This window comes from Mus pahari, chromosome 23 (genome assembly GCF_900095145.1).
Source record: "Mus pahari chromosome 23, PAHARI_EIJ_v1.1, whole genome shotgun sequence".
Classification (NCBI taxonomy): domain Eukaryota; kingdom Metazoa; phylum Chordata; class Mammalia; order Rodentia; family Muridae; genus Mus; species Mus pahari.
The window spans coordinates 24,494,570-24,516,815 of NC_034612.1; the positions used below are offsets into that span (position 1 = coordinate 24,494,570).

Consider the following 22,246-nt stretch of genomic DNA (forward strand, 5'->3'; position numbering starts at 1 on the left):
CCCCTGCCTGCTGCTGCTCCTGTGCCACCCCTGCCTGCTGCTACTCCTGTGCCACCCCTGCCTGCTGCTGCTCCTGTTCCACCCCTGCCTGCTGCTGCTCCTGTGCCACCCCTGCCTGCTGCTGCCATGCTTCCCCCAACCCTATGACAGTCATGGACTCCACTCTGAAACGGTAAGCCAAATAAACTCTTTCTTTTCTAAGTTGCCTTGAGCACACTGTCTCTTCACAGCAACAGAAAAGTAATGAAGTCTTTGGACATAAAAAGACTGCCAAAGCTAAGCCAAGTGGTAGTGACACATGCCTCTAACCCCAGCACTTGGGAGGCAGAGGCAGATGGATCTCTGAGTTCCAGGCCAGCCCGGTCTATAGAGCAAGTTCCAGGACAGCCAGGGCTACCCTGAGAAATCCTGTCTTAAAAAAACAAAAAAACAAAACAAAACAAGATTGCCAAATCTGGTGGACTGGAGCGATGGCTCAGCAGTTAAGAGCACTAGCTGTTCTTTCAGAGGTGCCGAGTTCAATTCCCAGCACCCACATGGGAGCTCACTACTCTCTGTAACTGTAGTCCCACAGGACTCAGTACCTTCTTCTGGTGTAAAAAAGTACATCAGGCAAAACGCCCATATACATACATAAATAAATAAACCTTTTAAAAATGCCAAATCTGAAGATACAATGACAGACGCTAAACTGAAAAGTGAAACAAGAAACAAAGAACTTAACAAATAGAAACATCCGTGAGCTTTGGTCAGATGCAAGCAAGCCTGCTAGAAGACATGTAGCACAGACCCCAAGGAACAAGGAGCAGACATAATAAAATAACTGAAGAAATAATAAAACTAAAGAAACATAGTAAGACTCAAGTAAGAGGCTGGAGAGATGGCTCATACAGGTTAAGAACCCTGACTACTCTTCCACAGGACCTATGTTCAACCCCAGCACTGTGGGTCCCTACCATCCAGTTCCAGAGGGTCTGAAGACTTCTGTCCCCTGGAAATGGTGTCCAAACATACATGAAGGAAACCCAAGAAGACCCTAGGTTTGAACCTAGCACCATGAAAACAAGGCTTGATGGAACATGTCTCTAATCGCAGCATTTGGAAGGTGGAGGCAGGAGGATCAGAAGTTCAAGGCCATCCTCAATTTGATGTTGAGTTTGAAACCATCCTGAAATACACAAGCCCCAAAAGAAAAAACCTGAGTGAGAAAGAATGATGAGAAGAGAATATGATGGGGTGGGTAGGAGTGGCTCCGGCAGCTCTGCTCTCCCCAGGCAATGATCAACCTTGACTGTCAGCTCTGCTGGATGGACTAACAACTAGGTATGTCCAGAGTGTCAGAAACTGAGGACTCTGGGAAATTAAATGCTCCTCTGATGGAGTCAAGTGAGTAGTTTATATAAGGCAGTGCCACTGTGGAAGGTGGGCTGGCTGGAGGAAGTGTGTCATAGGAAGAGTGACGAAGGGTGTGGCTGCTTCCTGTCTCCAACTATCTACTTCCTATTTTAAGGTTTCTCCCATGAAATTCTGCTGCCCCAAGGCTCTATCTTATTATAGACACTGAAACTAGGGCCACATGGCCACAGACCACACAGACTAAATGTCTGAAATTGAGCTAGATAAACGCTTCCTCCTGTGTTGTTTTTCTTGGGTGCCAGTGCCCTAAGCTCTAACACGTGCTGTGACCCAACTGCCACACTGACCAACATGAGACTTCTTTGAGTCCTGTGACAAGCCTATCTATCCTATGCTCCCCACCCTGGGCAGCAAGCCGAGTGCACCGGAGAGCAGGAGCGCCCCGGTGCGGGCAGGCGGTCACCTTGTTTAGTCAGGGCTTCCCGCAGAGCAGGTGTTATCATAGCTCTCCCTTCGCCGTCCTCATTCTTCTCTGAGTTCCTCTGCATGGCGGCTTTCCCCTCCTGATGAGTCTTTTCTCTCTGTGTTCAATTGAGAAAATAAAATCCAGAATTGGCAACGACCAAGACTCCCTAGCAACAGTGAGGAGGTCCGTGTAACCCAGGTGAGACCCAGCACCCCAGAGTGATCTCGCTTACAGAGAGACAATGACCAGGGTCAACAAATAAACAAACGAAACATCCGTGGGGCATGGTGGCACACGCCTTTAATCCCAGCACTTGGGAGGCAGAGTCAGGACAAAGTGAGTTCCAGGACAGCCAGGGCTATACAGAGAAACCCTGTCTTGAAAAACCAAAACCATAAAAAACCCAGCCTAAGTCAGTAGTTCATCTGTTTAAAAAGTATTCATTTTTTATTCTACTTTATTTACTTAGAGTGTACATGTATGGCAGTCAGAAGACAACCTTGGCAGTTGGTTGTTTCTCCTCTGTGGGCATCCCAGCAAGCTCAGGCAGTCCAGCTTGGTGCAGGCACCTTTACCCACTGAGCCATCTTTTTTTTTTTTTTTTTTTTTTCCACTTAGGAATACGTACTTGCAGTGGCTCTATGCCTTCTCTTGGTTTGATTTTTTTTTTTTTTTTTTTTTTAATCAATGATTAAGCCATGTAAGGATGAGATATTGGTTGGGGCGGTTGGGTACACTGGCCCATGCATCTCGGTGCTCGGGAATCCTATGGCAGATCTAGCATGGACAAAGTCCACTTTCTCTCCGACTTTCTCAACTGCCGTCTCGAGGTTCACTATTTTCCCTTCGAGGTGCTCCATGGTGTCTGACATTGTAGTTAATACCGCAAGAGACTTAGTTGAGCTCGTTAGTGCTAATGTCATGGACTCAACACTTGCAGCAAGTTTAGATGTCCTCGCGCCCATCCTCGAAACGTGGATTTGGAGTTGAAGGATGGATTCCGGGTCTGGCCGTGTAAGTGTTTCCACCGGCTCCTCAGTCAGCGACGCCTCCTTCCAGGTCTCCATTTCCGGGCTGAGGAGGTTCCTTGAACCCAAGAGTCCTCCATCGATCTCCTCCACCGACATCAACAATACTTGTTGCGGAAATCTCTGAATCGGGGATGGAGACCTTGCGCTCCTCTTTTCTTTGTTGTGGTGAGACATGGCACTGTCTGAGAAGTTCGGTGAGGCAGAGCACCTTGTCTGGGTTCATTGAGGCAGAGCAGCTTGTCTGGGATCATCATTTTTTACAGGTTAGTTTCCCACTGAGCCATCTTGCCTGCCTCACGATCAAACACTTTGTTTGTTTGTTTGGTTGGTTGGTTGGTTGGTTTTGTTTGTTTTTTGTTGGTTTTTCAGACAGGGTTTCTCTGTGTAGCCCTGGCTGTCCTGGAACTCACTCTGTAGACCAGGCTGGCCTTGAACTCAGAAATCCGCTTGCCTCTGCCTCCGAGTGTTGGGATTAAAGGCGTGTGCTACCACGCCCGGCTATGATCAAACACAGACAAACTGCCTAACGTTGGCAAACGACTGACTTTCTCTGAATTTCAACTTCACCTGAAAAGGGGGCAGAATGCAAATATTAAACAAACTACCCTTCCAGGCTAGGGGCAGGAGGATTGTGCACACCTTCAATCCCAGCACTGCGGAGGCAGAAGCAGGTGGATTTCTGTGAGTTCAAGGCCAGCCTGGCCTACAGAGCTAGTTCTAGGCCAGGCAGCGCTACACAGAGAAACCCTTTCTTGAAAAACAAATAAATAGGGCTGGAGAGATGGCTCAGTGGTTAAGAGCACCGACTGCTCTTCCAGAGGTCCTGAGTTCAAATCTCAGCAACCACATGGTGGCTCACAACCATCAGAAACGAGATCTGACTACCTCTTCTGGAGTGTCTCAAGACACTGTAAGTGTAAGCCCACATAGGAAATAAATATTTTTTAAAAAGAAAAAGAAATAATAACATAAATAAACAAACAAACTACAGCTCCCAGCAGGACGTGCACCCTCTCACTGGCACACTTAAGAAAAGCAGAAGAGAAGGGGGAAAGAAGGATGAGGGAGAGAGAAGGGAGGAAGATGGGGATTCAAGGGCAGCAAGCCCACAAACGGTGAATGAACACAGGCCGACTCTTCGACCTTCTCGCTCTGAGAGAAATCGACCACACGTCATCTTCCAAGTCAACAGCCCAGATGCCTACGTGTAATCACACTGCAAAGCCAATTCGAGATGTGCCTCTGCTGGTGCAGCCTCCCAATGGAAATGCAAAACATTAAAAAAAAAAAAAAAAAAAAAAAAACCCTCAATCATGTGTTCTCATCAGCTATAAATCATATTTGTCATCAGTGGCTACACACCAAGTTTAAGGCCAGCCTGGGCTACATTTGACTCTCTCTCTCAAAGAAACAGTTAACAACAAAAACCAAAAAGACAAGACTAGAGGAGGGATTCAGGCTGTAACTCAATGGCACCGCACAGCCCAGCCTACACAATGGCTCCTGGGTTAACACATAGCAACACAATAAATTAACTCCATGTGTGCAAACATATACATAAAATGGAGAGAAAAAAAAAAAAAAAAAAAACACTGGTGACTTATTTTCAGATCTAACTGAAGACGAAAAATACACACAGCCCCTTCCACTGGATGGCTTTTATGGAAAATTTTAAAATACTAAAAGCTGGCAGCTTCCGGGTCCACCATCATTTCACTTCCAAAACTAATAGCAAGGATGATTTCTGTTACTGTGTCCTCTAGCAACCTCTTCTGGCCACCAGATGAAAAGCAAAGAAATTCATCCTAACCTCCCTATGCAGTTTTAAGGAAGGCTTAACCAGGTGTAAGTTCCAGAATTCTGCCTAAAGCTGCTACTTCATTTTCCACTTAAAGACTGTTTTTCAAATAAAGAAATTTACATTTTCAGTCAAAAGCCAAAATTTGCTTTTACTGCATTACAGTTTGACTGATTTGGGAAAAAGACCATAAAAGAACTCACATTTTTGGTTTGGTTTTTTTGTTTGTTTGTTTGAGACAAGGTTTTTCTGTGTAGCCCTGGCTGTCCTGGAGCTAGCTCTGTAGACCAGGCTGGTCTCGAACTCACAGAGCTCCTCCTGCCTCTGCCTCCCCAGTGCTGGGATTAAAGTTGTGTGTACCACCACTGCTGGGCGTCCATTTGAAATCTTAATGATACAGAATCCTCCACAGTCCTGAATGTCCTTTCTGAACCAGCGTGCTCTCCTCAGGCTCCGCATTAAGATCTACCTGTCCTCAGAGGAGCCTGTTTGCATAGAACTGAAATGAGAAGAATTTAGCAAAGGCCAGAGAGATGGCTGAGCAGATAAATACGCTTGCCACAAGTCTGATAACTTGAGTCCACTTGTGGGACTGCAGGGTGGAAGGAGAGAGAGAGAGAACCCATTCACAGATGCTGTCCTCTGGCTGTGCCCCTGTGCCCCTACACACATACAACACACAAAGTGCAGACACACGTGAAATAAGTGTAACTTTTAATGTTCAAAGTTCATGTAAGTATGGCAAAACGAAAAAGACAAAACAACCAAATCAGAACCCTCCCAGGTGGAAGTTAGAGAAATGAAACTGCCTTTCCTTCAAGCCGGACCTGTGCTGCACCAGAGCCTAGGAGCTAAATGGACCACAGGGGCCAACCGCAGCATCCCCCACAGAAACTGTACCTTTTCCCTCTTCCTGGGGTTCATGAAGGTGCCCAGGTCCTCGACATCCACCACAGAAGTCAGGCTCTGATAATCCTGGGCCCCAGGCTCGTCCTCGCTGCTGCTCTCACAGGGCTCTTCCTCCTGCAAGGTCAGATCGTCAGAATCCCACACAAAGCTCAGCTCTCATTCCGCCTCCATGGCATCCCTGTTTTATTGTGCTTGGCTGAGTCTGTGCTGCTGGTGATGGACTCCCTGGCCTTTCACAATCCTGGGCAGGCGCTCTGCCACTGCCACACTTCAAAGCACCTTTACAGTGTTTTCATTTGAGTTTTCTTTGCTGCTTTTTAATCATTGTGTTACATGTGTGTGCGCGCGCACGCGTGCATGCATGTACAAGTGCCACGGGGTCCTTGTGGTGCCAATGCTTTCTTTCATCTATGTGAGTTCCAAGGACGGAACTCAGGTCATCGAGCTTGGTGGCAAGTTCCTTTACGTTCTGAGGCATCTTACTAGCCCTACTTGATTAGTAGGAATTTTTAGCAGTGGTAGCGCACACCTTCAATCCCAGCACTTGGGAGGCAGAGGCAGACGGATTTCTGAGTTTGAGCCCAGCCTGATCCACAGAGTGAGTTCCAGGACTGCCAGGGCTACACAAAGAAACCCTGTTTCGAAAAAAACAAAAAAACAAAACAAAACAAAAAAATCATCTTAGCTCTCTGGCATCAAAGTGATCCCTGTGAAAAGGCGTCACAGAGTCCATCCATCTGGAGAGATGGCTCAGTGGTTAAGGGCCCTGACTGCTTTTCCAGAGGACCTGAGTTCAGTCCTCACCCACATGGCAGCTGCCAACTGTGTCTATTGTTGGTTCTAGGGGATCTGGTGCCCTCTTCTGGCCCCCTTGGGTGGAAGCTGCACCCACACAGTGCACAAACCTACTTGCAGGTCACATAAGCAAACCAACCTCACAAAGTGACAAAAACTAATCCCTCAGCAAACCTGCCCTGTGCAGACAGATGAGACAATGCTCGGGGGAGACGACGCCAGGCACATGGGGAAGTGGGGGCTGCAGGGTAGCTGGGACAGCACTTCCCAGCAGGCCCAGGGCTACCAAGATGCTGCTCTGAGTAACAGTGCCTGCACAAAGCCTGGCAGTGGGCTCTCTCTCCTGGATCCACTTGGGGACGGAGGGAACTGACTTCTACAAGGTGTCGCCCAGCCTCTACACATGCCCTGCAGCATGTGTGCCCATGTGCAAACATACACACCGAAGAAATTGTTGGTTTTTTTTTTTTTGGGGGGGGGGGCAGAGACTTGTTTGCTTCTAGATGACAAAATAGTAATGCGTCACAAAAACTGTCACCCAACAATGGGCCATATGTGTGGCAGTGGCCCCACGATCCCATATTGCCTGTGACATCATAGCCCTCTCCCTTTCTTTCAGCGTACCTGCTGATGCCCACCTAGCACTGGAGTACAGTGAACACATCACTGCTCAGAACAAATTCTGAGGTTAAGTGCCATGTGCCTGTGACTCATTTCTGCAGACAAGTATAGCGAAGGGACTTCAATTCAGTGCTGTGTAAAGGGCCAGTGGTCAGCATATACAAACAACCTCAGCCTCAGCTCTACAGCTGTCAGGCTGAGCCCAGATGCTGCTGTGCAATAGGGGGTGGGGGGGGGGATGAGCAGAGCTGCCCCCAAACCCTCAAAGGAGAAGTGAGTCTGGAGAGGTAGACAGACTGACAGAGTGCTTCCATAGCATTTAGAGCCCTGGGTTCTGCCCCAGCACTGGATACACACATCCTGGTGATGCACACAACCTGGGGATGGATGCACACAGCCTGGGGATGCACACCCATATTCCCAGCACACTGAAGGTGGAGGCCAGAGCATCACAAGTTCAAGGTCATCCTCAATCAAGTAGACATCAATCAACATCACCTGAGCTACATGAGACCCTGTCTCGAAATTAATCAATCAATCAACTGAAATTTTAAAATTGGCAGGTGACATTTAGCTGACGAGACACTTAGCTGACCATCTCGGGCTCCTCTGTAACTCAGGCTCTGAACCTCATCTCTGACAGAGACGAACTTACTGCCTCTCAAAGGAACTCATTTCATCTTCACGTAAAATCTAATCAGAACTGCCATTAACTTGGCTCTGTGACCTTCAGAAAATTTAAAGCCTGTCTTCAATAGAAGATGAATGCAGAGGATGAGAGGTGGGCCAGCTGCCGAAAGCACTGCAGCTCCAGAAGGGAGCCTGGGTCCAGTCCCTAGCATCCACTCAGTAGCTCACGATGGTTGGCGACAATGGTCGGCGACTCCAGCTGTACGGATCCCACACCCTCTTCTGGCCTCCACAGGTACCGCAGGCATGTGCTACACAAATAAATATACTTGCAGGCAAAAGACCCACACACATACATTTAAAAATAAATAAATAAATATTTAAAAAAAAAAAAAAAAAACTAAAACAAAAGAAGTTAAATGTAACTCACGGAAGCCACTGGAGCTAGAAAATTAATGTGAAGCACCCCATCCTCCCCAGAAATGGACCGGTCCAATTATAGCAACCCCAGGGTACAGACATTACAGAGCTCTCCCACTGTGCCTAAAAGGTTTAGGGATAAACAGCCACAGTAGACAGGCTGCCTCTGTCGTGGAACAACTGCGCAAACATTAAGGGAACGTCAAGCTGGAAGAGAGGATGGGAAAAGTCACCTACGCTGGTGGGAGGCAGAACACAAGCAACAGCAAGCCACTGAGAAATCGCCAGCAAGCTGGGAAACCAAGTGTGGGGGTTGGGAAGCGATGTGAGGAGATCACATCCTGGAAAGAAACCGGCAGGGGTTTCTAAAGTGCCTGAAAGGGGTTGGGGGGACTGTTCAGTGGTTAAAGTGCTTGCTGGGCAAACATAAGGACCAGAGTTTGAATCCCTAGTTCTAATCCACATAAACGCTGGATGAGTATAGCTGCCCACCTAAATTCCAGCCTGACTAGCCATCTCTCTCTCTGGGTGCCAGGTTTGATTGAGATACCCTGCCTCAATGAATAGAGTGCAAAAGCAATCAAACAATCCCAAACATTAACCTCTGGCCTCCACATGTGTACACATACACCAACACACACATATGCCCACAAGCATGCAAAAACATGCATGCACACACACACACACACACACACACGCACACCACATACACATGAATGAAAATGGGGAAAATACAAACTTTAAAATATAGTCTATAAGGAGAGCAATGTAGCTGATGTCTACCCGGAATACACAAGATGACGGACTAGACAGACTGCAGACAGGAGTAGCTGCGGAAAGCCTGCTACAGTACACCAGGGAAGAAAGTGACTGGCCATTCGCAGGTAATGGGAGGGCAGATGCCTGACACTCAGACTCACCTGTCACTTGACACTCATGCTCAGCACTAGGGACCACTCCCCCACCCCCACCCAGTGTGGCAGCAGCTGGTAATGAAGGTAATGAAGAGAGGAGGGAAGAGCAGGATGCTGGTGGAGTAGGGCAGATGAGCAGGAGCCAAAGTCGGGTAGAGGGGCGGGGTTTCTGAAACAGTAGGGAAACTGCTGCTGCTGCTGCTGCTGCTGATGATGATGATGATGATGATGATGATGATGATGATGATGATGATGACGACGGCCACCAAGCACACCTCTGATCTCAGTGACATAATGAGATCCTGTCTTAAAAGAAACATTGCTCTTTCCAGGTGTGGTAGCATGTCACTGCAATCTTAGCAGTCAGGAAAGAGGTCACAAGTCAAGGCCAGCCTGGACTATACACACCCAGTTCCAAGGCAATTGGGAGCACGGGGCAAGGCCCTGCCTTAGAAAGAGAAAAAAAGAACCTAGTGGCACAAGCCTATGATCCTCATTTTCAAGAAGCTAAAGCAGGAAAATTCCACCTGGGCTAAAGGGCGAGGCTAAGGGTAGCCTGGGCTACTTGGTGAGGTCCCGTTGCCAAATAAAAAGGAAAAGAAAAACAAAAAATCAAGATGGGTATCCATGTGATCCCAGCACGCTAGGCAGGGATATCTGGAACTTCTGGTCATCCTCAGTTATATGCCAAGTTCAAGACCAGCTGTATGAGACCCCGTCTAAAACAAATCAAAACTGGTGGGCTGGAGATATACTGGCAAGACCTGCGATCCCATTCAATCTCCACGGGGAAAAAAAACCAGCCACTCTTGTGCACCTACACCTGGGTGGCTGAGACAAGACGCTGGGATTGAGGTCAGCCTCACAGGCAGAAGCAGACCCTACACCACCCTTCTGGAGGGAAAGCATCATCACTGGGTGGAGCTGTGAGGACTGGGAGCAGCCAGCTGGGGAGATGGAGTGACCATGAACACAGACATTCAAGCCTCTTCTACTGACTGGAGCGAAAGTGGAGAAAAGACACAGTGGGCCAACACTCAGAGCCGCTCCCGAAGGATGTGGCCAGGCGGCCAGCCGGAGGACGCCAGCTATGACGCCAGCAGCTACTGTGCAGCCTGAAGACAATCTCAGGACGTGGATACCTGAGGAATCACCCAAGTGTAACGCGTCCAGGCTGAGGGAGTCGGCAGGGGAACCCAGGATGAGCTGCTGCTCCAGCAGTGAGCGATGGTCACTGGGGGCAGGATACACACTCAGAGACATTCGTTACTCCTCTTAGCTTCCCTTTCTTGACCAGAGAAAGATGGCAAAAGTCAGCCTGACTCAGCAAGGCAGCAACGAAAGGGACAAGAATGAGTGTAATGGCCCTGAGCTTTAAGGCCCGGTGCTTGGAAACTGAGGCCAGCTACAGCGAAGTAATGAGCTCCAGGCCAGCCTGGGCTACATAACCAGACCTTGTCAGACAAAGGGAAAGGGAACAAGGAATGGGAAGTGGGAAAGGAGAAAGGAAGGGAGAGAGGGAGAGAGGGAGGGAGAGAGGGAGAGAGGGAGGGGGACACGGTGGGATGACCAGAAGGAAGAGAAGGAAGATGGCAGAGGAAGAAGAAAGATGAAGAAAAGCAGGAGAAGGGAGGGAAAGGGAAAGGGAAAGAGAGGGAGGAGGAGCCACACATCTAACACATGGCTAGCACCCGGGGTAAGTCACAAGCTGATCTCGATCTCTCTGTCTCTCTGTCTCTCTGTCTCTCTGTCTCTCTCTCTCTCTGAAACAGCTGCACCTGAGTTTCAGATCATCTAACCAGGACAGAGGTAAAGCCAGGTATATCTCCACATAGCCAGAGCCACACGTGTGCATGCGTGTTCTCTTGCACTCCCACCCCCCCCTCTCTCTCTCTCACACACACACACACACACACACACACTGACACGGAATTAAGAAAGGAGTGTAAGCACACACCTCAGGATGCAATTCGCCTTGTGGGTGAGGCGGCGCCTCTCCTGGGCCGTGCTGGGCCGACTTACACGTCCCTCTCTTGCAGTTCCCGCCACAGGCCTTCTTCTCCCCTCTCTGCAGGGCCTGCAGCCGGGAGACGAACTTGGTCTTCCAGGCTGTGAAGTCGGCCTCGATGCTGCCATGTTTGCTCTGAGCTGCATTGCAGTCGCCCTCCCCTCGGGTCAGCACCCGCTGGGCACCAAGCATCCAGAGCCATTTGTCAACGTTCGTGCTGACTTTATAAATACACACACACACACACAGAGAGAGAGAGAGAGAGAGAGAGAGAGAGAGAGAGAGAGAGAGAGAGAGAGGCACTGAAAAACCCCACAACCCACAAACATACAAATCAAACACCCAGTCTATCCTCCCTCTAAAGCAGGCTTCCAGGCTGCACTGCAGAACCCGGGGATCCTGGCCACAGTGCAGGAGCTTCTGATGAGGAACACAGCACAGGTCCAAATAACAATCTTCAAGCTCCAAGCTGGGCCTGGTGGGAAGATCTCAGGTCCAAGGTCTCTCTGGACTATCCAGTAAGTTCAAGGCCAGCCTGGGCAACTTAGGAGACTGTTCCAAAATGAAAAGGCTAGAAATAGACCTCAGTGACAGAGCTCATGCCCAGTACACAGGAGACCCAGAGTTCAGTCCTCAGCACTGTATAAACTAGGAGTGGTAGCCTAACAGCTTCATTCTCACAACTCTGAGATGAGGCAAGAAGATCAGAAGTTCAAGATTATTCTGACTGAAAATGGAGCTGAGTGGTAGAGCCCCTGCATAGAATCCCCCAGGGAGGGGCTGGGGGCGTGGCTCAGTGGTAGAGCCCCTGCCTAGAATCCCCCAGGGAGGGGCTGGGGGCGTGGCTCAATGGTAGAGCCCCAGCCTAGAATCCCCCAGTGAGGGGCTGAGGGTGTGGCTCAGCAGCAGGGTCCTTGTTTAGCATGCTCAAGGCCTAGCTTCCTTCATCAGCACCATAAAGGAGCACCATTAAGGTAATATTACTATTAGGGCTGGAAAGATGGTTCGGCAGTTGCTCTCCCAAAGGACCCACATTAAATTGCCAGCACCCACATGGCAGCTCACATGTCTGAAATTCTGGTTCCATGATATCCAGCACCTTCTGACCAGGCATACAGGTGGTGCACAGATAACTGTGCAGGCAAAAAACACACACACACATAAAATAAAAATTTTTAAAAAAATAACAAAAGTAGAGTTCATAGGTTAGTTCTCACACATAATGTTTTCTCGGGAGACCTCCTCTGTCTGTCTGTCTTTTGGTTAAGGAAGGGCCTAGTCCTGTAACTCACCACACACCCACCTTGTTGAAGTGGCTCCGGTAGGCAGAGTCTCCCAGACCAAACACTGCATAGCGAAGTCCCTTTAGGTAAGTTTTGCCAAAGCGGAAATCATTAGCCGAATCCTCTAACCACTTACAGAACCACTCCGCGCTCTCTGTAGGGCGGCCGTCCGTGTACGTCGCGACCAGGAAGGCACAGACGTTTTTACTAGTGATCTGAATGAAGCAGTGCTTGTGTCAGAAGAGTATTAGAAACAAACACGATTACAAGAATTTTCAAGGCAAGAACAGAAAGAGGACTCTGTGGTTAAGAACACCGGCCACTCCTACAGAGAACCCGGGTTCTATTCCCAGAACCCACAAAGTGGATCAGAACCAGCTATAACTCCGGTTCCAGAGGACTCAACAAAGCCCTCCTCCTGCGCCATGGGCACCAGGCATGCATGCACATGGTGCACTTACACAAGCAGGCAAATGCTGACAGTCAACAAAATAAAGAGACATAATAAATCTTCAAAAAATAACAACATACAGGGTTGTCTAAGTGAAGTTCGTTTTTTTTGAATGCGGGCATTGCAGCAGAGCACAGTGGTATACCAGGAATCCCAGGGCTCTCAGGAGTCAGAGGCAACAGGACTGCTTTGAGTTTGAGGCCAAGCCAGGGCTACAGGGCAGGATCCCCAACTCAAAAGACAAATCAAGCCGGGCGTGGTGGCGCACGCCTTTAATCCCAGCACTCGGGAGGCAGAGGCAGGCGGATTTCTGAGTTCGAGGCCAGCCTGGTGTACAGAGTGAGTTCTAGGACAGCCAGGGCTACACAGAGAAACCCTGTCTTGAAAAACCGAAAAAAAAAAAAAAAAAAAGAAAGACAAATCAAGTGCCTGAGTCACAGGAAGAAAGCTTCCCGCTGAAATGACTCAGCACAGATTTTTAAATTATTCTGAAGATTCTACTCACCCCATAGGGCAGGTGGTCAATTAAATTTGAATTTTAAATCTTTATTTGAATTGTGAGTGTGTGTGTGTGTGTGTGTGTGTGTGTGTATACACACGCGTGCGCATACATGAGTGCAAGTGCCAAGGAAGCCAGAAGAGGGCACCACATTCCCCAAAGCTGGAATTGTGGGTCGCTGTTGAACTGCCCAGTGTGGGTGCTGGGAACCTGGCCTGACCACAGGAGCTCTTAACGAGTGTGTCATCTCTACAGCCCCAAATGTGGACAATTACCAACCTCTCCTGTCAGACTATCATCTGGATCATACTCCTTCAGATTAATAACGGCCACAGGCAGGTCCAGGGAGGTGACAGCTTTGGCAAGAATCACTGCAAATCCCTAGAAAGAGAGAGAAAGGATGACAAACCCTTCAGTGTGCCAAATAAAGCAAGCACGGCTGTTGTTTGCTCGCCAGGGAGCATGGCGCCCCCTTGTGGTGGCTGCTTCTTCCGAGGCTTTGCCTTGAGCAGGGTTCTCAAGCCCAGGACAGAGCTGAGCCAGCCACTGAGTCGCGCTCCCACTCTATAGAGGTGTGCCCAGGATGAAAGCACCTGGTTTTGGTGCTTTGCCCCAGGAGGAATAGAAAATTATGCCAAGAATGGACATAGAGAAGCTGGGGGCTGGCGAGACGGCTTAGTACACTGAGGAAGGCACTTCCCCAGGCCTGATGGCCTAGGTTGGGTTCCTAGGGCTTACACGGTAGAAAGATTAAAACCAACTCCCACAAGTTGTTCTCTGACCTCCACACACGCATGTGTACACACACATACAATAAATAAATAAAAGATTTTTTGATTTTATTTAATTTATTTTAGACTGGGGCAATAGTTCAGTGGATAATAGTCCAGTGCTTGTTACACAGGCCTGACTGAGGACCTGACTTCAGAACCCTCAGGTCTATGTAAAGCCAGTGCTCCTACAGCAAGATGGGGCATGGACACAGGAGAAGCCCAGAAGCTAGTAGGCTTGCTAGCCTGGGGCCCACGGCCTTAAACAACAGAGACCCAGTCTCAGACAGAGGAGCAAACGAGGACAGACAGACACCCAAGCATGTCTTCTGACCTTGACTTGTACACTCTGGCGGCGCATGTAGACCCACACTCAACACGCACAAAACCAAGTAACATAAAAAAAAGTTTCAATTTTAAAAAGAAACAGAAGCAAAAACCAGGCAAGATGGTTATGTACTTATAATCCCAGAATCCTGGAGTCAGAGGCAGGGGGCTCCCTGGGTCTCATGGACCAGCCAGTGTAGCCTATTTGGAGACTCCCAAGCCAGTAAAGACCCTGCCTCAAAAACACAAGGTAGGGGGCTGACGAGATGGTTCAGTGGTTAAGAGCACAGACTGCTCTTCCAAAGGTCCTGAGCTCAAATCCCAGCAACCACATGGTGGCTCACAACCATCTGTAACAAGATCTGACGCCCTCTTCTGGAGTGTCTGAAGACAGCTACAGTGTACTTACATATAATAAATAAATAAATCTTTAAAAAAAAACACACACACACACAAGGTAGACGGTATTTGAAGAACACCCCAGGTTTGTGGGTAGGAGTGGGTTTTGCAAGCATCAGGGCCAGCAGAGTGTCAGACGAGCAAGACACGAAGGCAATTCAGTTGAACATGACTCAGTAGCCGGTGCCAGTTCAAACTTCTAGAGTCTGACCCTGAGCAGTTTATTTTAGGCATATCGAAGCACAGCACAATTTTGGAAAAAAATCTTCCCTGATAATTAACTCGACCCTGTGAGTACAACAAAACTTTAAGGCACGGTTACACTGAAACTTTTTTCAAAGCACACATGACCTCTCCCATGAAGATGGGCTCTGTTGACTGAGAAACGATGCTGAAGGTAAGGAGCTTGGGGGGAAAAGTCTGCGATGGGGGGTGGGGAAGAGGGGGAGGAGTGAGGGAGCAGTCAGGTGTGGCCTGGCCCTACAGACAGCACAGAGCTCACCAGCTTCTTAACTGCATCCATTCCCAGATCTCTAGGTGGGAACAGGTTAAAGAGACAATGGTGTGTTTAACATTCCTGCTTTTCCAAGTGCTGATCTGTGTGCCCTCTACAAACACACACAGCACTAGAACACGCACATGTGCTAGTGTACACACACGCACACACACACAGCTGGGTGGCAGACAGGAGGGGGTCCTGGAGTCGACAGCAAAGAGAGAAGGCAGGAAACAGAAAAGCAAGTTATTACACCGCATGGAGGAAGATATACAGATGTCAAAGACCCAGGGGCAGTGGCTCTCTCCCACGTAACATTCTTGTCAGCTCTCCCAAAGCAGACAACCAAATGCCTCAGGAAAGCTCAAATTTCCAGGAGAAAAGCAACCGCCCCCCTCTTTGCTCCGTGGCAGTCCCAGGAGTTGGCGCCATCACCCCTCACCATCAGCTATGACCACGTCACTGACTGGACACTCACCATGCCAGCCTCACTTCTGGGCAACACTGCACAGAAGCAAACAAAATGGGCAAGGCCCTGGTCCTGAAGATGCCTCTACAAAAGAGGCAATAGAGCATACCAGGCACCAATGGGCACGGTAGAAGATTGATGAGAGGAAAGGTGGAGGCTGGGACGAGGGCAGCAAACGAGGTCACTATCCACAGAGCATCAGCACAAGGGTGTGTGTGAAAATATAAGTGGCTGGCTGACCCTTGTCACTCAGCCCAAAGTCCCTAAAACCCTTGGATTCACTATCTGGCCAGTGACATTACTCACCGGAGAGCTCTTAGATGACTCCAGGACAAAGGCTGGCAGCCAGGAAAACCAACCATGTGATTAGAATTTAATCACCAATGTCCGACGATTAAAAGGAGTTGTTACTATGTGATTACTATGCGAGCTGGAACCTAAGAGTCACTCAGCAAAGGTCATGCTCAGGCAGACAGACAGAATCTGAGGTCAGCCTGGGATAAAGGAAAGCCTGCCTGAAGCGAACAGTTATAAGGCTCTGAATGGGGCCAGGGACACTGCTCTTGCCACCAAGCATGACGACCTGAGTCTGATCCCCAGGACCCACGTAGTAAAAAGAGAGCAACTCCGGCAGGCTGTTCTCTGAGCTCCACGTTGAGTGCAGTGGTGTGCGATGTACATACACACAGATGTGATAACTTCAATAACTCACAAGCATGCAGGTGGCCACAGCTGTAACACCGCTGGCATGAGCCACATTCCTGTGACTCGCTGAGGAGCCCGTGCCCACGCTGTTACATCCTTGCCCTCTTCCTAAGCAACCGCTTTCCCTTAACCCTCGTGCTTAAAATCTACATAAAAGTGTTTCTGGATAAACTCCAATTCTGCCCCCAAAGTAATAATGACGGGCTAGAGTGATGGCGCGCGCAGCAGTTAAGAGCAGACTGCTCTTCCAGAGGACCTAGGTTCGAATCCCACCATTCACAGAGGTTCACATCCATGGGTAGCTCCAGTCCCAGGGAACTTGACCCCTTCTTCTGGCCCCCCCAAGGGCACCAGGCATGCAACAGACATGCAGGCAAAAATCCACCACACAAGATACATTTTTATAAATTGTTAACAATTACAAGGCCAGCGACACGGCTCAGTGGTAAAGGCATCAACTGCCAAGCCCGATGCCCTGAGCTTGCCTTCCCTCCCCCATCCTCACCCCTGGCTTCCCTTCCCTCTAGCCGCATGATGGGAGGAGAGAACCGACGCCCGCCATCTGTCCTCAGGCATCCACACGTGTGCCCACACACAGGCTCAAACACACACGAAGTAACAAAGGCTTCTAAAGGGAATAATGACGATAAAAAGTACTGCTCCGAAAGGCCACCTGAGACTGTCTCCAACAAAACAGCTATTCTGCACAATGCCCACAGGGGGGCAGTAGAACCCTCTCTAGCAGCAGACAAAATCATGGTTTTTTTATGAAAGACACATTTTCACGTCAGCCTTACTCGGTCTCTTCCTGGAGAGCACTCAACAGTCGTGACCCTCATTCCAGGGAAGCTAAGAACACACGCATCCAAGAAGAGCAGCCCGGGGAGTCTGCTCCACGCAACTCCAGTTCCAGTCTACCTTCCCTGCCTCCAACACACTGACGGCACACTGACTGACTGCACTGACTAGAAGTGTGAACTTGCCAGAGATAGACCCCCATCGCCGACACCATCGCCATCATTCAGTGCCTGGCACATCCAACCAACAGATGAAAGCCATAGGCACCCCCAAGGCAGCCAGAAAAGCAGCACCAAATTAATTAATTAATTAATTAGTTAATTAATTCATTCAAGTTTGCCTCACTACCAGAGTGCTTGACAATTTTTTCTACCTCCATTGTGAGGTACTACATGTGTGATGACCATGTCACAGTGTTGGACGTGCCTGAAGTTCATGCCCTACCCCCACAGCAGAATCTCCACCCTCCAGGGGCAGACAAGGGAGAGCAGAACCCACAGACACTGGGCCCAAGAGAAGGAAGCCATCCACCATTCCAGAAAGGAACAGAGAGAGAAGGGGGAAGGGACTAGACGGCTGACAGAACTGCTAAAGAGGGTTTGTGGCATTTCCTTTCAACACTGGCAAAACAAAGGAGAGGCAGGATGCAAAGAGCTCACCTTGGCAGTGCCCGTCTGAGAGCCGTAGAAAATCTTCACTCCAGAAATATGTGTCTGCTTCTTCTGAGGGGAGAGGGAGCTATCAGGAGCTCCTGGGACGCTTTTCTCCTGGGAACGAGTGACCTTGAAGATGAACAGAGAAAGAGAATCCATCGAGACTCAACTTCAGGCAGAGGCAGGTGGATCTGTGAGTGCAAAGCCAGCCTCGTCTACAGAGATCCAGGAATCAACCTCTCCCTCACTTTGAGTGGTACGAATATTACCGCAGACTCTCTAGGTGTATACCTCAGCTCATCCTCTTAGCCTAACTGGGTCCTCAAAGGGCAGGTCCCACTTCCTCCAAGTTGCAGGATGCCCATGTTCTGCAGAGGAAATGTGTAGCCTCCCCTTGGCCTGTATGGAGGACTGGTTCCCGGATAGACGGACATGCAGCTGCAGGACCTCTTTCTTTCGTTCTTTTGTTTTGTTTGTTTGTTTGTTTTTCGAGACAGGGTTTCTCTGTGTAGCCCTGGCTGTCCTGGAACTCACTCTGTAGACCAGGCTGGCCTCGAGCTCAGAAATCCACCTGCTTCTGCCTCCCAAGTGCTGGGATTAAAGGCGTGCGCCACCACGCCCAGCCAGGACCTCTTTCTTCAGGGAGATGTACACAACGTCTACCCCTCCTTAGAGCACTCTCACGACAAACCATTCCACCATTCCATCCAAGCCCAACCTGGGCAGCCTGAAAGAGCCGCCATCACCCCGGAATGGAGGATGGCTTCCCCACAGCTGCACAGCTGGAGTCTGCTACGCAGGTAACCTCCCACGTTCTACAGACTCTAGCTCCTTCCAAGCCCGGAAGGCCATATGGGATTAGAACAGAATTACATATGCCTGACCAAGAGGAACAAGGTTGGGGGGGCAACCTGATTCTTAGCTGAGTCGCTGGACACCCCTCCTCCTGTGAGGGAGAGTCAACCGTCACCAAGCCTGAGCTCTTGCAGTCAGAGCAGCTCTGGCGGAGATAGCTGTTGTGTGCAGAGGATGGCACATGAATGTGTGTGCGCACACCCACAGACCATCACTACCCCTGGTGCTGTGTGTGTGTGGTGCTGTGTGTGTGTGTCATGTGATCATCAAGGATTGAAGAGAGGGTGTTGGATTCCCTGCAACTAGAGTTATAGACAGTTGTAGGTCTCCTGACATGGCCTGTGGGAGCGGTTCTCTGCGGGAGCACACACGCTCTTAACTGCTGATCCATCTTTCCATGCCCACAGCCAGCTTTTTATGTGGATTCTGGGAACTGAACTCAGGTTGTCAGGTTTGCATGACAAGTGCTATAGCCTACTCTCCCAGTCCAGTTGTCATCTATTCTTTTGACTTAATCCTAAAAACCATGAGGATATGGTGGGCAAATTGTGCATTCTTGTGTTCTGACCTTAATGTGTATAAAAGAAAAGATTACACTAATCCCTAAGGGTGCAAAACAGCTTTATTTTTCTCATATATTTATCAGTTTATCTATCTCTTTGTTTATTTTTGTCTTTTTTCTGTTGTTGTTTTGGTTTTGGTTTTCTGTTTTATTGAGGCCGGGTCTCTTTACACAGCCCTGGCTGTCCTGGAACTCACTCTATAGACCACACTGACCTCAAACTCACAGAGATCCACCAGCCTGGTCTACAGAGTGAGTTCCAGGAGAACCAGGGCTGTACAGAGAAGCCCTATTTCAAAAAATAAAATAACTCTTTTTGATTCTAACTTAGGCCATTATAACATAGTCTTTAAAATCTTAAGGGAATAAAATTAAGGCATTAAAAAAAAAATCTAGACTGGGCTGGAGAAATGGCTCAGCAGTTAAGAGCACTGACTGCTCTTCCAGAGGTCCTGAGTTTCTATTCCCAGAAACCACATGATGGCTCAGAGCCATCTATAATAGAATCAGATACCCTCTTCTGGTGTGTCTGAAGACAGCAACAGTATATTCATATGCATAAAAATAAATCTTTAAAAAAAATAAAAACCAAAAATAAATAAAAACTCTAAAGGTTCCTTTTTAGCTTTTCTGTAGTTTTATGAAAGTTTTGAAAAGCTGTCTTTTCTTTTGAAAAAGAAAGATGGAGGGGGCTGCAACCCTGTAGGTGGAACAACAACAGGAACTAACCAGTACCCCCTGGGTTTGTGTTTCTAGCTGCATATGTAGCAGAAGATGACCTAATCGGCCATCAGTGGGAATAGAGGCTCCTTGGTCTTCCAAACTCTATATGACCTAGCACAAGGCAAGGCTTGGGCCAAGTAGTGGGAGTGGGTGGGTAGGGGAACAGAGGTGGGGGGAGGGGTATGGGAAACTTTCGGGATAGCATTTGAAATGTAAATAAAGAAAATAATAATAAAAAAAAAAAAGAAAGAAATGCAGGGGGAAAGAGAGAAGGTAGAAAAGAAAAGAGAGAGAGAGAGAGAGAGAGAGAGAGAGAGGAAGGAGGAGGAGAAAGAGAAGAGGAGAGAAAGGAGAGAGGAGAGAAGACAAAGAGAAAGGGAAGAGGAGAGAGAAGTGAGAGGTAGAGGAACAAAGGAGTAAGAGAGTAAGAGTAAGAGTAAGAGAGTAAGAATAAGAGTAAGAGTAAGAGAGCATGGTGGGCTGAACACCCCTTTTATGGTCTTCACTGTTGCTAGGTAACTGGGGAGGAGTTTAGCCTGAAGGTCAGAAGCTTGGGCCATTGCTTACATGACTACTAACCATGCTTCTCTTGTGGGGGCTGTTGGAGGTGGTACCTTAGGCAGGGGCCAGAGTTCCAGGAGCATGAGGGAACCCCTACCGTGTCATGAGGGCAAATTATGACCATCATGGTTCAGATCTCAGCTCGACTCATATCATCTGCAAATAGTGATATTTTGACTTCTTCCTTTCCATTCAAATGTGTGCTCCTTTGATCACCTTTTGTTGTCTAATTGCTCTGACTAGGACTTAAAGTACTAAATTGAATAGGTAGGGAGAGAATAAGAAACCTTATCTAGTCTCTGACTTTAGTAGGATTGCTTCAAGTTTCTCTCCATTTAGTTTGATGTTGGCTACTGGTTTGCTGTATATTGTCATTATTATGTTTAGTTACGGACATTGAATTCCTGATCTTTCCAAGACTTTTACTATGAATGGGTGTTGGATTTTATCAAAACTTTCTCAGCTTCTAAAAAAAAAAAAAGAAAGAAAGAAAGATGGAGCCAGGTGCTGGAGAGACAGCTTCAAGTTCAAAGCACTTGTTGTTCTGGCCAAGGACCTGAGTTCAGTTCCCAGTGCCCCCATGGTAGTTTGCCAGCATCTGTAACTCCAATTCCAAGAGACCCATTGCCCCCTTGTGACCTCCAAGGGCACAGACCCACATATGGGCAAAAGACTCATACATGTAAAAAAATTCTTAGAAAAAAAGAAAGATGAAGAGGAGGTGGATCAGGTAGTCCAGATCCATCAGTTGTGTGTGTGTGTGTGTGTGTATGCGCACATACTGAGGACCTGAGTTCAAACCCCAGCACCCACATAAATAAAAGCTGGGTGTGCTGACACATACCTGAGATTTCAGTGCAGGGGAGGAAAAGAAAGAAAGAAGGAAAGAAAGCAAGCGCACGAGCGAGAGGGCCAGGCATGGTTACTAATGCCTTTAATCCCAGCACCTGGGAAGCCCAGGCAGGAGGATTTCTGAGTTCCAGGCCAGCCTGGTCTACAGAGTGAGTTCCAGGACAGCCAGGGCTATACGGAGAAACCCTGTCTCGAAAAAAAAAGACAAAAACAAAGAAAGAAAGAAAGAAAGAAAGAAAGAAAGAAAGAAAGAAAGAAAGAAAGAAAGAAAGAAAGAACTGGTTCTTCACTGGCCAGCCATCATGGCCCAATCTGCAAACACAGGAGACCCCGGATCACAAAATCAGATGAAGCGGCAGAGACATGACTCGGCTGTGGAGAGCACAAACTCAGCTGTTCCCAGTACCCAGACCAGTTACAACCACCTGTAGCTCCTACTCCAGAAGATCCAACACCCTCTTCCATCTTCCACAGGCACTGTACACATACCCACACATGGGCACCCTAATTACAAATAAAACCGTTTGAAGGGGAGAGGGAGAGAGAGAGAAAACCTACCCCAATTACCTGCTTCCTGATGATCTGGACACAGATGCAAAGGGTAACGCCCAGAGCACAGCCCATATATATGTAGAACCTGTTCATCCACAGTGACAGCAAAGGCGAGAAGTCCCACACATCCAGAGGACCTGAGTGTAAAACCACACAGATGTAACAACACATGCGGCCACACACCAAGATGCCCTGTTGATGTTAAGCCAAAGTCATGATCTGGGAAAGTCATGATCTAGGAAACATAGATGGATGGCTAGGTCAGTTCTTTGGTTAAAACAAAGTCTCATTTTGGAGACTGGGCTGCCCTCAAACTTGCAATCCTCCTGCCTCTGAGTAGAAA

The 22,246-nt window shown here is 48.5% G+C and overlaps 1 protein-coding gene across 2 annotated transcripts in view; it reads right to left on the minus strand.

The window, feature by feature from the left end:
* The window catches only part of LOC110313163 (S-adenosyl-L-methionine-dependent tRNA 4-demethylwyosine synthase), an 88,407-nt gene that overhangs the window by 64,897 nt on the left and 1,264 nt on the right, over positions 1-22,246 (minus strand). Inside the window, exons 2-8 of one of the 2 annotated variants that reach the window (XM_029533928.1) lie at positions 21,919-22,040; positions 17,805-17,927; positions 13,461-13,562; positions 12,252-12,446; positions 10,898-11,170; positions 5,552-5,674; positions 1,820-1,937 (exon numbers count right to left, since the gene is read on the minus strand). In XM_029533928.1, coding sequence (XP_029389788.1) covers positions 1,820-1,937; positions 5,552-5,674; positions 10,898-11,170; positions 12,252-12,446; positions 13,461-13,562; positions 17,805-17,927; positions 21,919-22,040 — 1,056 coding nt within the window. Of the gene's footprint in view, positions 1-1,819; positions 1,938-5,551; positions 5,675-10,897; positions 11,171-12,251; positions 12,447-13,460; positions 13,563-17,804; positions 17,928-21,909; positions 22,041-22,246 lie in introns of both variants that reach the window. The other variant, XM_029533927.1, reaches the window with a different exon arrangement.